The 13,269-nt window shown below is 47.6% G+C and overlaps 1 protein-coding gene across 1 annotated transcript in view; it reads left to right on the top strand.

The window, feature by feature from the left end:
• Positions 1-7,698: 7,698 nt before the first annotated feature.
• The window catches only part of Disc1 (DISC1 scaffold protein), a 195,218-nt gene continuing 189,647 nt past the window's right edge, over positions 7,699-13,269 (top strand). The window contains exon 1 of the mRNA XM_036189228.1: positions 7,699-7,906. Within this exon, the coding sequence (XP_036045121.1) occupies positions 7,852-7,906 (55 nt within the window). The 5' untranslated portion in view covers positions 7,699-7,851. The remainder of the gene's footprint in view (positions 7,907-13,269) is intronic.

Here is a 13,269-nt window from a genome sequence, read left to right as displayed (position 1 = left end):
TGTTTTAGTCTGTTCTTTTCTGCCCCATTTGAATTTTCAAAATACTGTTTGGGTGTAGAGGCTTATTCTCTTAGGTCCAACATTTGAGAAGCATAGGCAGATGAACTTCTATGGGCTCAAGACCCTCCTCCCCCCTCCAACACAACAATCCTACTCTGGTTGTGTGAGCTAGTGGGGGGGGGGTGGATTTTAATTTTCCCCCACTGTCTCCCTTCCCTTTCTAGGGGTGCACATGGTGGTGCACGCCTTTAATCCCAGCACTTGGGAGGCAGAGACAGAGGATCTTTGAGTTTGAGGCCAGCCTGGTTTACAGAGCCAGTTCCAGGACAGCCAGGGCTACAGAGAAAAACCCTGTTTAAAAAAAAAAAAAAAATCAAAACTGAACTAAACAAAAAAACCCAACATATATGTTGTCATGTGATAATACTATTATAATATGTATTTTAAACTTTTAAAACATAAAGAATCTTACATAAAAATAGAAGGGGCTGGTGAAATGGCTCAGTGGGAAAAGTCGCTTGTCGCTGTGTCTGATGGACCTGTGTTCGATCCCTGGCAAATTTGCCTCTCCTCCACATCAGTGCTATAGCACACAGACGTGCCACTGCAACAGAATACATGTAAAAAACATCACACACACACACACACACACACACACACACACACACACACACACACACTTTTGATCCCAGCATTTCATGCAGAAAAGAAGAAAAAAGTTGAAAATACTAAGAGACCTCATACTTGTAATCCTAGGGCTTGAGGGGCTGAGGCAGGAGAATTGCTTTGAGTTCAAGGCTTCCTTGGGGGTACATGATGAGATCTAAGCCAGCCTGGGCTAATAGGGTGAGATACTGCTTTGAAGACTCCACCCCCCCCCAAAGATAGGGCAAGTTTTGAAGAGGTTAATTTTTGACAATTATGGTAAAATGGTATTATATACAAATGTGAAAAAGTAAGAAGACATTTAGAATGATTGTTGTTAGATAACCTTATCTAACCCTGAAGATAAAGGAGAATAAAAATCCACTTCTCGGACTTCCACAGGTCCAGCCGCTCACATTTCTCAAGTTTCTTCACTCAGCTGTCAATCTTTGTATGTCTTCTGTAATTCATCTCTTTCTCCTCTTCTCTGGGAAGTCATCTGCAGCCACTCCAGCCCACTGTGGATTTACTCCCTACACACTTCTGAGCTCAAAATACTTAAAAAATTATTTGTTTTTATTTATGGGTATGGGTATTTTGCCTGCATGTAAGTCTGTGTACCATGTGCATGCAGTGCCTTTGGAAGCTGAAAAATGACCTTAGGTTCTCTGGAACTGGAATTAGCGGCAGTTATCAGCTGCCATGTGTGTGATGGGAACCTAATCTAGGTCCGCTGGAAGAGCAGCCAGTGCTCTTAAACCCTGAGCAACTCCCTAGCCCCCAACAGACTACTCCTACTTCTTCTTCTCCTCCCCCTCCCCCCCTCCTCCTCCTCCTCCTTCTCCTTCTTCTTCTTTTCTTAATTTGTCTCTGTCTGTCTCCCAAAGAGCTGAGGCCTCTGTAGGCTTGTACCTAGACACTGATCCGTGTCACCCAATCCGTGAGGTGCCACAACTGACTTCAGCTCCTCTCTACAAGCTTCAGAAAATCACACGCGCCTCACCAGGCCTTCCAGGAAAGGTTTTGAGACACAAAGAGAATGCTGGTAACCCTGAGTGAATATTTGTTTATTTATTTATTGGCGACAGGGTTTCTTGTAGCTCAGGCTGGCCTCAGACCTTTGTAGCTGATGATACGTTTAAACTGATCTTTTGCCTCCACCTCCTGAATGCTGCCCTCAGGTGTGTGCATCACTGTGCCTGGCTTATGTGGCACTGGAGATGGAACCCAGGGCTTGGTGAATAAAAGGCGAACACTCGACGGAGTGACCCACCTCTCCAGCCCAGTAAATTTCTATTTGAGTCCCTATTTTATCCCTATGAACCATTCCTCTTTACTATAAACAAATAGGTCCAGACTTCCCAGCATTAAGCCTCGCTTGGGTGGATCACTTTAGAAGGGAATTGTTCCCTAAGTCCCAGGATGTCAAAAGGTACCAACAGAATGAGGTGAGCTGGGCTCCTGCCAGATGACTCAGATGATAGGGACCTGGCTGAGCATGTCCTCCCTGTCTGTCAAGTCATCAGGCTCCATCTCAGGTAGATGACACCTAGTTGACCAGGATATGGAGCTCAAGGTCTCTGACCTATGTGTGGTGTAGATGGGTTTTATCCCATATGGTCCTGAGATAGTGACCTGCACTTGTGCACTTCTGTCTTAGTGTCATCTTCTGTCATATCTGAGACCTTTTTATGAGTAAGCAAGAAACCCTCCAAACCAACCAACCAACCAACCAAAATTACTGTGGTAAACTGAGGCAGAAATGGGCTAATAGACTTTGAGTATTGCATCTCTATGCAGAATAAAGTTCAGAAACCCTTCCTTAATAGCCTTGACCATTTGATGACATCAACCCGTTCTGAAAGAAAATCTGTGGCAGAGCCAGTCACCCACAAGGGAAGATGAGTCTGCATTAGGGAGTGGAGTGGGTTTCCGGAGAAATTCTGGAAGTCCGCAGCCTCCTGTAGTGCCTCATGCTCATCTTCCTGAGATGGGTTGCTGACAATGCTGAAGGATGGCTGCTTCTGTGATGTGTTGCTCTAAGGCACCATGATGTCCTTTGTGGCTGTTATCTGATTCTGGTCTAAGTGGGAAGCCGCTTCCTTCTTCTAGGCATTCGCAGATGGGAGTCTCATGCTGTCTACACGATTTCCGGGGTTGAAGACAGATTACTCTTCTTCAATTCATTCAAGTTTATTTTATTATTATTTTTTTTTTTTTAAAGAAAGATCTCTTTTAGATGATTAAATTTCCCAGAATTGTCTAGGCCTTGCCATTGTTCTCCATGAGGACCTTTCTTACACCACCCTGGCAATTGAGCTGGGAATGCCCTGGACTATTTGTCTTTGCCACACTGAGAATGCACAGGACCCTTGAGGGATAAATCTCCCAGTCTGCCTCCCATCACAATCCCAATTTAGGTAGCACATTTCAAAAGGCTCCAGCTGGAGGCCACCTGGATGAAGCGGGAATGACTTCTTAAAGAGTTTAGGATTAGACCCAGAGGAGGAAGGTGAACCCAATGCCTGCCATCCATGGCTCTTACCACCCATTTGATCTTCTTCCACCCACTGTGGAACACAAGCAGGGGGAGGGATGATATGCAGGAAAATGTGGCCATGTACATGATTTCTATCCTACAGGTCCCACTACAGAGAAGCAAAGCAATGTCAGTTTTGTCTAGTTCAGTGTGTCCTGCTAGCTGGACACCTGCCTTCCACGGCCTGATTCCCTGGGTCTGAATCTCTGTTACAGCGACTGAGCTGAATCCAGGGACATGATGTACCCGCTGAAGTTTCCAGGTGCTTATGCCTCAGGACAGAGGACTGTACCAGGAACACGCTGTGAGAAATAGAGATAGTTTAGTTCTGTGAGACAGCTCAACTGGTAAAGGCACTTGCTGTCAACCCTGATGGCCTGAACTCCATCTAAGGAACCCATATGGTAGAAGAAGCGAGCTGACTCCCGAGAGTGGTCCTCTGACCTCCATATGCATGTTATAGCCTGTACTTCCCTCTTCCCCCCCGGAAAAGGAATAGTAAGTATCAAGAAAATGAAGAAGAAGAAGAAGAAGAAAGAAGAAGAAGAAGAAGAAGAAGAAGAAGAAGAAGAAGAAGAAGAAGAAGAAGAAGAAGAGGGGAGGCAAGGCAGCATACACCTGAAAGTGGGGGTGGGTCAGTGAACTGAGGGAAAGGCAGCTGCTGTGAAGCACATGGCCCTTCCAAGGTCATGCTGTCTCAGGCCATTTATGCATCACATTTCCTGCACATGCTCTGTTGGCCACGTGCTGCACAGGTGAGGGGTTTCCAGTCTTATATTGTCAACTAGTTTCTTTTCTATGTTGATCTGGGTTCTGCTTTCTCCAGTCCCTACCCTCCTGCCACACCTCCTGCTGTGCCTCCTATGAGAGCTCCAGCAAGCTCTAGTCCTCACTAGCTGAGCTGTCTGTAAAAGTGAAATAAATGTAACAAGATTAGTCTGGGCAGAGCAGTACCCAGCGTGTGTGAAGTGCTCAGCAAGTGTGACTTGTTGCCTGATCAACTCCTAAGAGAGTCCTGTGTTCTCAAATGTGACTTTTGAAATTCATCGACTTGGAAAAGAGTTTTACGTGTTGTCCTCTGAGCTCATTGCTTCTGGCTGCAGATGCATACCTCTTGATTTTAATATGCATATCACATGCAAATGTGATATGTGGATTATGCAATTTCTATACGAAGAGCAATTGTGGATTTGGACAGTGATGGATACAGACTTTGGGCTGGGGCCTCAGATCTCACTTCTTCTTTGAGAGCCCATCCCTGTTCTCATGAAGAATAGGAAGAGCTTTCCAACAATGTTTAACTTGTTGATAGAACAATGATCTCCTTGTTGTGTGCTCAGTAACCCTTTGTGTGGGGACATTTACACACCTAGCATCCAGAATGAGAGTCCCAAGCAGAGGAAACTCAAGGCGTCACTTGCCTGCTTGCAAGCAGCAGGACTTACAGTGGCTGGTCCTCACCATGACGTTTAGTGTAAATGAGTCTGGGGATGGCTGTCCTGCTCATAGAGTCCCCTCACCCCGGTGTTGTCCTGTGTTCCTGTGTGGCTCCATCTGAATACCCTGGAGGCGTGTGTGGTAGGCTTCAACCTCCACTAGGACAAACGGGATCTCATTCCTGGAGGTTTGGAGTTGGCTCCAAAATGGGTCATGTTCTCCATGTGACTGGAAACCCATGAAGCCAAGAGTAATGAGAAGCAGGAGTTACCAGAAGAGCAGCAGTGAGGGTGCTGCCGGGGTCTCTGGCATCCCCAGGCTGGCTCTGGTTTTTGCAGAGCACCAACCTAACCCTGCTTCCTGATTCTGGGATCTGCCTGGATTCTAGGCAGAACTCCTTGTACTTAGCGTGGGTTATATCGGCTGTGGTTAATCACAGTTAAGAACCTTAATTAATACAGTGCCACAACTTTGGGGGTGGGGGAGTGTCACAACACTGGCCACCAGGACATGAGAGTGTGGAGATAGGGTGTGCACACATTGCCAGTAGATCCTCAAGGGAGAACAGGGAGTGCTGCTCTACTTCCTCCTGGCTCCTGGGCCCAAGAATCCAGCCTGTCATACTGGACAATCATTCCCATAACATACAGACGACCCTTCTGGATATTGTACTTCCCTGGAGATGTAATGGAGACTTCAGAAGGCCGTCCTACTGCCTGCCAACTCTGGCATGATAGGGACTGTAATGAGTGGGGCATGTCACCATGCTGCTCTGCTGTGAGGGTCACTTAGTGGGAACAGGGCAGTGTGGACAATGCCTCTCTGCATGTGCAATGGCAGACAAGCCTCTCTGCAAGGCTTCGGATATTCATATTCTAAACCAATTAACATATTTTAAAATAAACAAATGAATGTAGCCCTAGGCTGGCCTTGAGCTTCTGGCAATATGTATCCCAAGTAGTCTCTCCAAGATTACAAGGCATGAACCAAGGGCCATGGGATTTAGCAGAAATGTCATATGAGAGAAGACGATATTTTAATAAGGACACAGTTCTGCCCCTTCTGTGATGGAAGTGGTTTAATGTAAGGAAGCAGCCACCAGGAAGGTGGCTGACCTCCAGGGAGCAGTGCCATGCTGGAGACTCTGTGCTGATCTTTGCAGCTGGCAGATCAGGCACAATGGCTGCTGCGGCTGGGTGGGCCTTGTTGAATAGAGATCTAGGTTGCTGAGCCCAGTGCCATGTCTATCTCTGCTTCCATGGCCACCATGCTCCTGAATGCATGGGTAACAACAGGGCAGCTGGAGAAGAGACTGGTTGCTAACTTCAGATCATGCCCATCCATCTACTTGGTTATTGAAGTCCTCCGCTTGAGGTCACCTCCTGGTGAGCACTCATGGGAGACAAAACTACCTTCACTTTCATGTGTGTGCATGTGTGAGTATGTGTATAGACAGGTACTCACAAACGAGGTGGCAATGGAGTTTAAAAATATGATTCTGGTAGTATTTTACATTTTAAAAAATGTGTTTCTCTCTCTCTCTCTCTCTCTCTCTCTCTCTCTCTCTGTGTGTGTGTGTGTGTGTGTGTGTGTGTGTGTGTGTGTGTTTGCCTGTCTCTGTGTGTGGGTACCAGTGATAGCCAGAAGAGGGCATCTGATCAGTCCTCTGGAGCTGGAGTGACAGGTGGTTGTGAGCTGCTCAATATAGATGCTGTGAAACTGAACTCTGGTCCTTTCTTTGCAAGAACAACATGTGCTCTGAACTGCCTGGCCATCTTTCCAGCCCTCTGTTTTAAGAAAGTTTATGTTATGTCTTGGGAGATATTCTTAGCTATCCTTGGGTGTGGGTCAGATATACCTGGGAATGTTCTATGGCAGGTTGGCCAATTCAACTACATTGACTGTGGGCTACCTTTCATGGGAGGAAAGGGTTAATTTTAACTTACTACTCCAGATCACAGCTCACCATGGAGGGGAGTCAAGGCAGGGATCTGAAGGCAGGTCTGCTTGCTAGTCCACACAGCATTGACCTCCAACCAAGAACTCACTTCCCTGCCAAGGAAGTACAGCAGGATCCATGGAGGACGCTGTTTGCCAGCTGGCTCCTAGATGGGCTTCTGTTCAGCCGCTTTCCTACATAGTTCAAGACTACCTACCTTAGTAAAGAGTCCACAGTGGGCTGGTGTCCAGTTAACTGTCAGGACATTTCTTACAGACATGCTACAGGCCAATCTGATCTAGGCAATCATAGACTAAGGTTCTCTTCTCCCATGACCCCAGGCTATGTCACATTGACAGTTAAAGCTAGTTAGGACACTGACAGTGCCTTTTCCAATCCTATCACCCGCTGCACTAAATCCAGACTCTCTGCTCGTGTCTTTATTAACTTAGTGCCCTCCACCTGTGCTGTCCTGCAGGCCCCTCGTAACAGGCAATGTACCCTGCACCACCTCTCCCAGGGCCTAGTCCCTCTACAAGCTGTCACAGGTCCCTCTCTTCCTGCAGAAACTCTCCCATGCTTCTTCACAACGCCAGCTTCTGCTCCAGGCTCCACCCACAGCTAGGGCTCCAGGCCTTTGACTTCTGGCTGACTATTTCATTGAGTTCAGTTTTGTAGGCTTATTTTTGCCTCCGGGTCCAGAGTCGAGGTCATGAAGGGCCTGGCCCCTGTACCCACTGTCCTGTAGCAGGTGCTTTGCAGAAAGAGCCAAAGGGAAGAGATGGAGGAGGTGAGCCAGCTGCCACGAGCTTGGCACGGGCCAAGGCCTGTGTGCTCGGGCAGCCCAGCACTGCCAGCGATTCTCAACATTGGAGTCACAAGTCATTTTGAACAGCTGCTCTGCTCCCCCAACCCCCTCCCTGTCATCTGTCACTTTTCTTCCCGCTTCACCCGACTTGATAGGAAGGAGTCTCTGTCTTCTCCTCCATCCTTTCTTTCACTCTCAGGCCCTGGGAAAGCGCCCAGTCTTTCAGTCCTTGGACAACCAGCCCCATCTCACTTCCCCTCTTGGTTTCGCCCAAGTGAAAAGCAAAACTTTCTGAACCCTGCGGTCTGGGAGCCGCGAGGGGCGGCGCGCGCGTGCGGGCGGGCGTGCAAGGGGCCGAGGCTGGAGAGGAAGCGGCGGTCCTGGCAAGGAGGAAGGAGCCTCCCCTCGGCTCGGCCCCCTGCCCGTTTCCCACCACCTCCCGCGGCCTCCAGCGCCGCAGTCACGGGCGCAGCAGGCGGCACGATGCAGGGCGGGGGTCCCCGGGACGCTCCGGTCCATGGCCGGAGCCATGGCACAGGTAGGGCCCGGGAGTCACGAGGAGGGTGAACGCGGCCTGCCGAAATCCGGGCGTGGCTCAGGTTACAACTCTGGTCCTACGTGCCCTGGTGCAGGGGAGGGAAACCGAGGCAGGGAGCGGGGCGTGCAGGGTGAGGGCGGTCGCGTCTGGAGCTGCCACTGCAGCTCATGTCCTAGCACGTCCCAGCCCCGTGACCACCGACGACCCAGGAGCGCAGTCAGCGGAGGGCGCGCCAGGTCGCTTCTTCCCAGCGCGTGTCGGGGTGGCCCGGCAGGCGTGGAGTGCGCCCGAGTGTGGGTCGGTCCCGGGGCTCCCTGCAGCCAGCCTCGGGTGACCGGCGCAGATCTGCGGGGACTCAGGGCGAGGCTGGGAGAGATGTGAAGAATTGCAGCCCGCACCTCCCGGGGGGCTGCTCGCCGCCCACTTCCGATTGTGGACTGTGACGCGCAGGGCAGCGCAGGCTGAACCGACAGACCCACTCCATTTCCTCTATCAGCCTGGGCCACCTACCAAACCCCGGTGATGACATCGAGTTAAGTGGGTGGCCACTTTTTAGCAATGAAGAGACCTCAGCAAGTCACCGTCAGAAAGCCCAGGAAATGAGCATGATGGCAGCGCAAGCCTCTAATACCAGCTCTCGAGAGACTGAGGCGGGAGGATTGCAGAGATTTTTCTAGGACAGACAGCCTGGGCTACGTAATGAGACACTATCTCAAAAACCAAAGTCAAAACAGAACAAAAACCAAGCATGGAGCCCTGCTTGAGACTGGGGCTTTGCAGTTAGGGTGTGCAGTGATGAAGGAGAGAAGGCAAGGGACTGAGGCGCTTCTTTTAGCCCCTGGAGCCTCTGTTTCCTCATCTGTGAAAGGGACAATAATAACCAGCCTCCCTGTCTCCTTAACTAGGTTGGGTGAAGACATTTTTGCAAATGGGAATTGGAAAACACAGGATTGGCGGTGGGGTGTGGGCTGAGTCTCCTGTACCCCAGTGCTAGACTCCTGTCTCAATTTCCTGATTCGTAAAGTGGAGCGGATTTCCCTACATCCTCAGTAGGGTTGTTAAAGGGTTTAATGTAGTAGGGGGACATGAAGCCCTTGGCCCAATATCTGAGATACACAGCAAGTTCTCAAAAATCTCTTAGTTGCCTACACTAGCCTTAAATTCACTGCATACCCCTGGCTGGCCTCCAACTTGCTATTCTCCTGCCTTAGCCTTCCAAGTGCTGACATTACAGGTATTCTCCACTACACATGGGTCCTTAATCATTATTTTGACCATGCAAGACCTAAATAACTAAGGTGATAAGGGAATGTCATCGCGAGTTGGTTGGAGTCTGGATAACAGGATATTTTAAAAGACCACTAAGGTTCAGCCAGACTCTGCCCACAGCAAAAAGAGTCCTGGATGAGAAACCTGCTTTCTGACTTGACATCCCAATCCTAAGTTTTCTCTTTTGTTTACAAAAAAAGAGAAAAGAAAACACTTGGCTGTAATTACTGTCCTCTGCACCCAGAGTGTTGCCCTGAGATCAATAAAGCAGAGTGTCTGGAACTCATAGGGCTGGTGCCAGTTTGCAGATGCCAGGGACCATGTTTACAGGGACTGCATGGGCCAGGCACTTGCTCCTGCCCTTCTATGGACTCCTCCCCAAACCTGTGTGGGGCTGGTGTTGCAGTCCTCATCTTTGCTTCGAGTCAGCAAGGTTTGTGGTCATCCTGCCTGTTGCCCAGACTGTCAAACAAGGACAAAGGGCTTAGAACCCAGGTGCAGGTGTCTCCAGTCACTGGTTGAAGGGGAGGCATCAGGTGGAGCCGAGGTTAAGAGTAGACCATGCCAGGTCAGAGGTAATAATGTATCATATATCTCTATTTCTTATCTATCTATCTATCTATCTATCTATCTATCTATCATCTATCATCTGTCTGTTTACCTACTTGTCTACCTATATGCAGTCCTAGGGATTAAACTCAGGGCTTTGTGCACTCAATCATACCTCTAGCCTACATTTTCCACAATTGTAGGTCCTAAGAAAATAAGAGTAAATCTCAGAAAGAACTTTGAAACACACTAATTTGTGATGTCTTTTTGCAGAAGAATAATGAATTATGAAAGTTTTTCAAATAAAAAGGTATTAAACTTTGAAAGACTGTATCATGAGATCTCAGCTCAAAACTCAGAGTAGCATTTAGTGAATGCTTTATTTTGACATTTGAACTTGCTGGAGGCAGGAGGGTAGCCTGTGAGGTGGAAGATTTTCGTTAGACAGTCATTCTGCAGGGCTGGGCCCTAGGACCTGGCTGCAGAGAGCTAGGTGCAATCTGAGATGAGGGGAGGGGTTTCAGAGAGGAGAGCCAAGGCTGGGGCTGTGTTACAAAATTAATTCCTAGTTCCTCCATTTCTGGTCGGGTTTGCCTTTTATAGGAAGCACAGAAATGGGCACACTGGTAGAAGCCACTTCACATTAAAACTATGGACTGTCAGCAGAGCAGACAGCCTGTGGCCTCCATCCCTCTGTGCTTCTCTGTTGTGCTCATCCGTTCACATTTTTTCAAAGATGGGATGCATATCATTACTACTTTTATTAAGTGCTGTAAGCGATACTCACTCACTGCTCAAACATGAAGACATTTGGGTAGAAAACAACCAGCTCTTTGTGCTCATTAAAAGTCTTCATTAGAAATAATCTTTATTAATTTGTGTGTGTGTATGTGCATGTATACGTGCACAGGTCCAAGGAGGTTAGAAGAAGGTACCAGATCCCATGGAGCTGGGAGTTACAGGGTATTGAAAGCCACCTAACATAGGTGCTGGGAACTGAACTCAGGTCCTTTGGAAGATCAGCACACTCTCCTGACTGCTCAGGCATCTCTCCAACCCCTAAAAACAATCTTATCATTTTGATTGAAGAACCATTAGATATTCAGTTGTAAATGCCAGGATTTTATTGTGGTTTCAAGTTTGATGTTAGACCTTTGGAGCAAAGAGATAGCAGTAACATTGACATTAGAAGGTCTAAATACAGCTGGGTCATGGTGTTGCACACCTTTGAGCCTAGCACTTGGGAGGCAGAGGCAGGTGAATCTCTGAGTTTGAGGCCAGCCTGGTCTACAGAGCAAGATCTATAGAACAGCCAGGGCTACAGAGAGTAACCCTGTTTCAAAAAACAACAACAACAGAAGAAGAAAAGAAGAAGAAGAAGAAGAAGAAGAAGAAGAAGAAGAAGAAGAAGAAGAAGAAGAAGAAAGAAAGAAAGAAAGAAAGAAAGAAAGAAAGAAAGAAAGAAAGAAAAGACTAGCCATGTCAGTATCTGAGAGTAAGAATAGGTGACATTTTAGATTAGGACTATTAGATAAGAATTGTTTAATAATAATAATAATAATAACTGACATTATATGCCCTGTTTTCATGCTACCCTGGCTACCCACATGCCTTGGGCAGCCAATCTGGGTTGGGAGCGGGCCTCTCCTGGCATGGCTGAGCCATCTATGTTGGTCATTTGTCCCTTGGCATCCTTCAGTAAGGGTGGCTTTCGGCTCTGGGGAGTCACCTGCTGCTTGGGCTTGACTCTAAGGGCACTGTGGGGACAGCTCCTCGAATGGCTTCTGGACAGCCTCTGAGTCCTTTTTGATCCAGATGCTTTGGAGATTCAGAATCTACTTTCCCTTCCAGAATCAGGGCCCTCCAGTTTCTTGTGCGGCACAGATTTTCACATTAAGCAGAAGAGGGGAGGGAGGAGGCCGGGCTGCCCGTGGATGAAATATTGGTATTTGGTTTGGGGAGGTGGTAGGGGCTCTCTTCTTCTCCCTGCCTTTTCCTTTGGTGACTTACCTTTTGTCATAGCTCAGGAAATGGATAAGGCTTCCTCCAATCAGCAGTATCCCTGTTCACTGGCAGCAGGAAATGGGATTCTCCAGTTCACTGCTGGAGGGAGCTCTGAGTTATCAATTTGGGATATAACTCACTTGGTAAAATGCTCACTGTACTTGCAATGAGGCCCATTGTTTGATTCCTTATGTTTAAAAAACTCTAGGTGGTGGGGGCACATCCTTAGCACTGGGGAGGCAGAGACAGGAGGATCCCAGGTGCTCACTGGCCAGGCAACCCAGATGAACTAGTGAGCTCCCTATTCAATGAGAGACTGTCTCAGAAAAGGCAGAATGTGAAGTGAATGTCACCTGCTTGCCCCTGCACACACATGCATGGACATTTGCATTCACATTTCTGCATACATTCTGGTAGGTAAGACTTTGTTGTCCCCACTTAACAAGGACAGCTGTGGTTAAGTGTGTATGTGTGTGTGTGTGTGTGTGTGTGTGTGTGTGTGTGTGTGTGTATCTTCTATGTAAACCAAGCTGCTCTTGAACTCAAGATCTTCCAGACTCAGTCACCTGAGTGACTACAGTGTACTGAGTGAGTACAGATGTGCCCCACTGTACACCACCTTAAGAACTATATATCTGGAGACCTAATTAGGGGAGAAGCAACAGCCCTACTGCATGTGTTCAATGCATTAATGGGGACTGGAGAGATGGCTCAGCAGTTAAGAGCATGGGCTGCTCTTCCAGAGGTCCTGCATTTGATTTCCAGCAACCACATGGTGGGTTCACAACCATCTCTAGTGGGATCTGATATCCTCTCATACATGCAGACAGAGCACTTATATACATAAAATAAATAAACAAATATTTAAATGTGTTAATGATTAACTCTGAGTCTTCAATAATGTATCAATATTGCATTAAGGAAAGAAATAAAAGCACTTCCCATTGGAGTCATTTAGCTGAGAGTGAGTGCTTTATTTACTTCATGTTTCCTGTAGCTTTGTCCTCTGTTTTTATGAGTCTGAATCTGTGCCTGCCTGGAGGCTGTTTGTTGAATCTGTGTCATCCCCCCCACCCCCATTCTCACTGGATGTCTGTCCCTAACAACCGGCTTTGCTCTGTATTTATTGAACAGCACAGAAAGTATCACATGGGGGAAGGAATGGGATACTTTACAGACATCTTCAACAGTTTTTACAAGGATCAAGTCTGATTCCAACTGACCCAGAGAACAAACAGAACTACAAGCATCATTGCTTATCAGTCAATATCCATAAATGGGTATTCCTTTTAGAAGATTGCTTTCAACTTCTGTATTTTCTGCTCTCAGCAAATGATACACTTGCATTATCTGGGTCATGGGCATGGAAGAGTACATAACTTAAGATTATAGCTATGCATTAGCTTAGGTTGTAAAAGTTGATTACATGGGAAAAGGTTGGTTGTTCAATTGTTCTCCTAAAATCAGATTAAACAAACAGGCTGAGTACACAGAAGGGCAGCAGTTTAAAGTTTTCCGTGACCTCAAGGTGTGTTACTAAA

Source organism: Onychomys torridus, chromosome 5, assembly GCF_903995425.1.
Source record: "Onychomys torridus chromosome 5, mOncTor1.1, whole genome shotgun sequence".
NCBI classification, from domain to species: Eukaryota; Metazoa; Chordata; class Mammalia; order Rodentia; family Cricetidae; genus Onychomys; species Onychomys torridus.
This window is presented reverse-complemented; position numbering and strand designations above follow the sequence as displayed.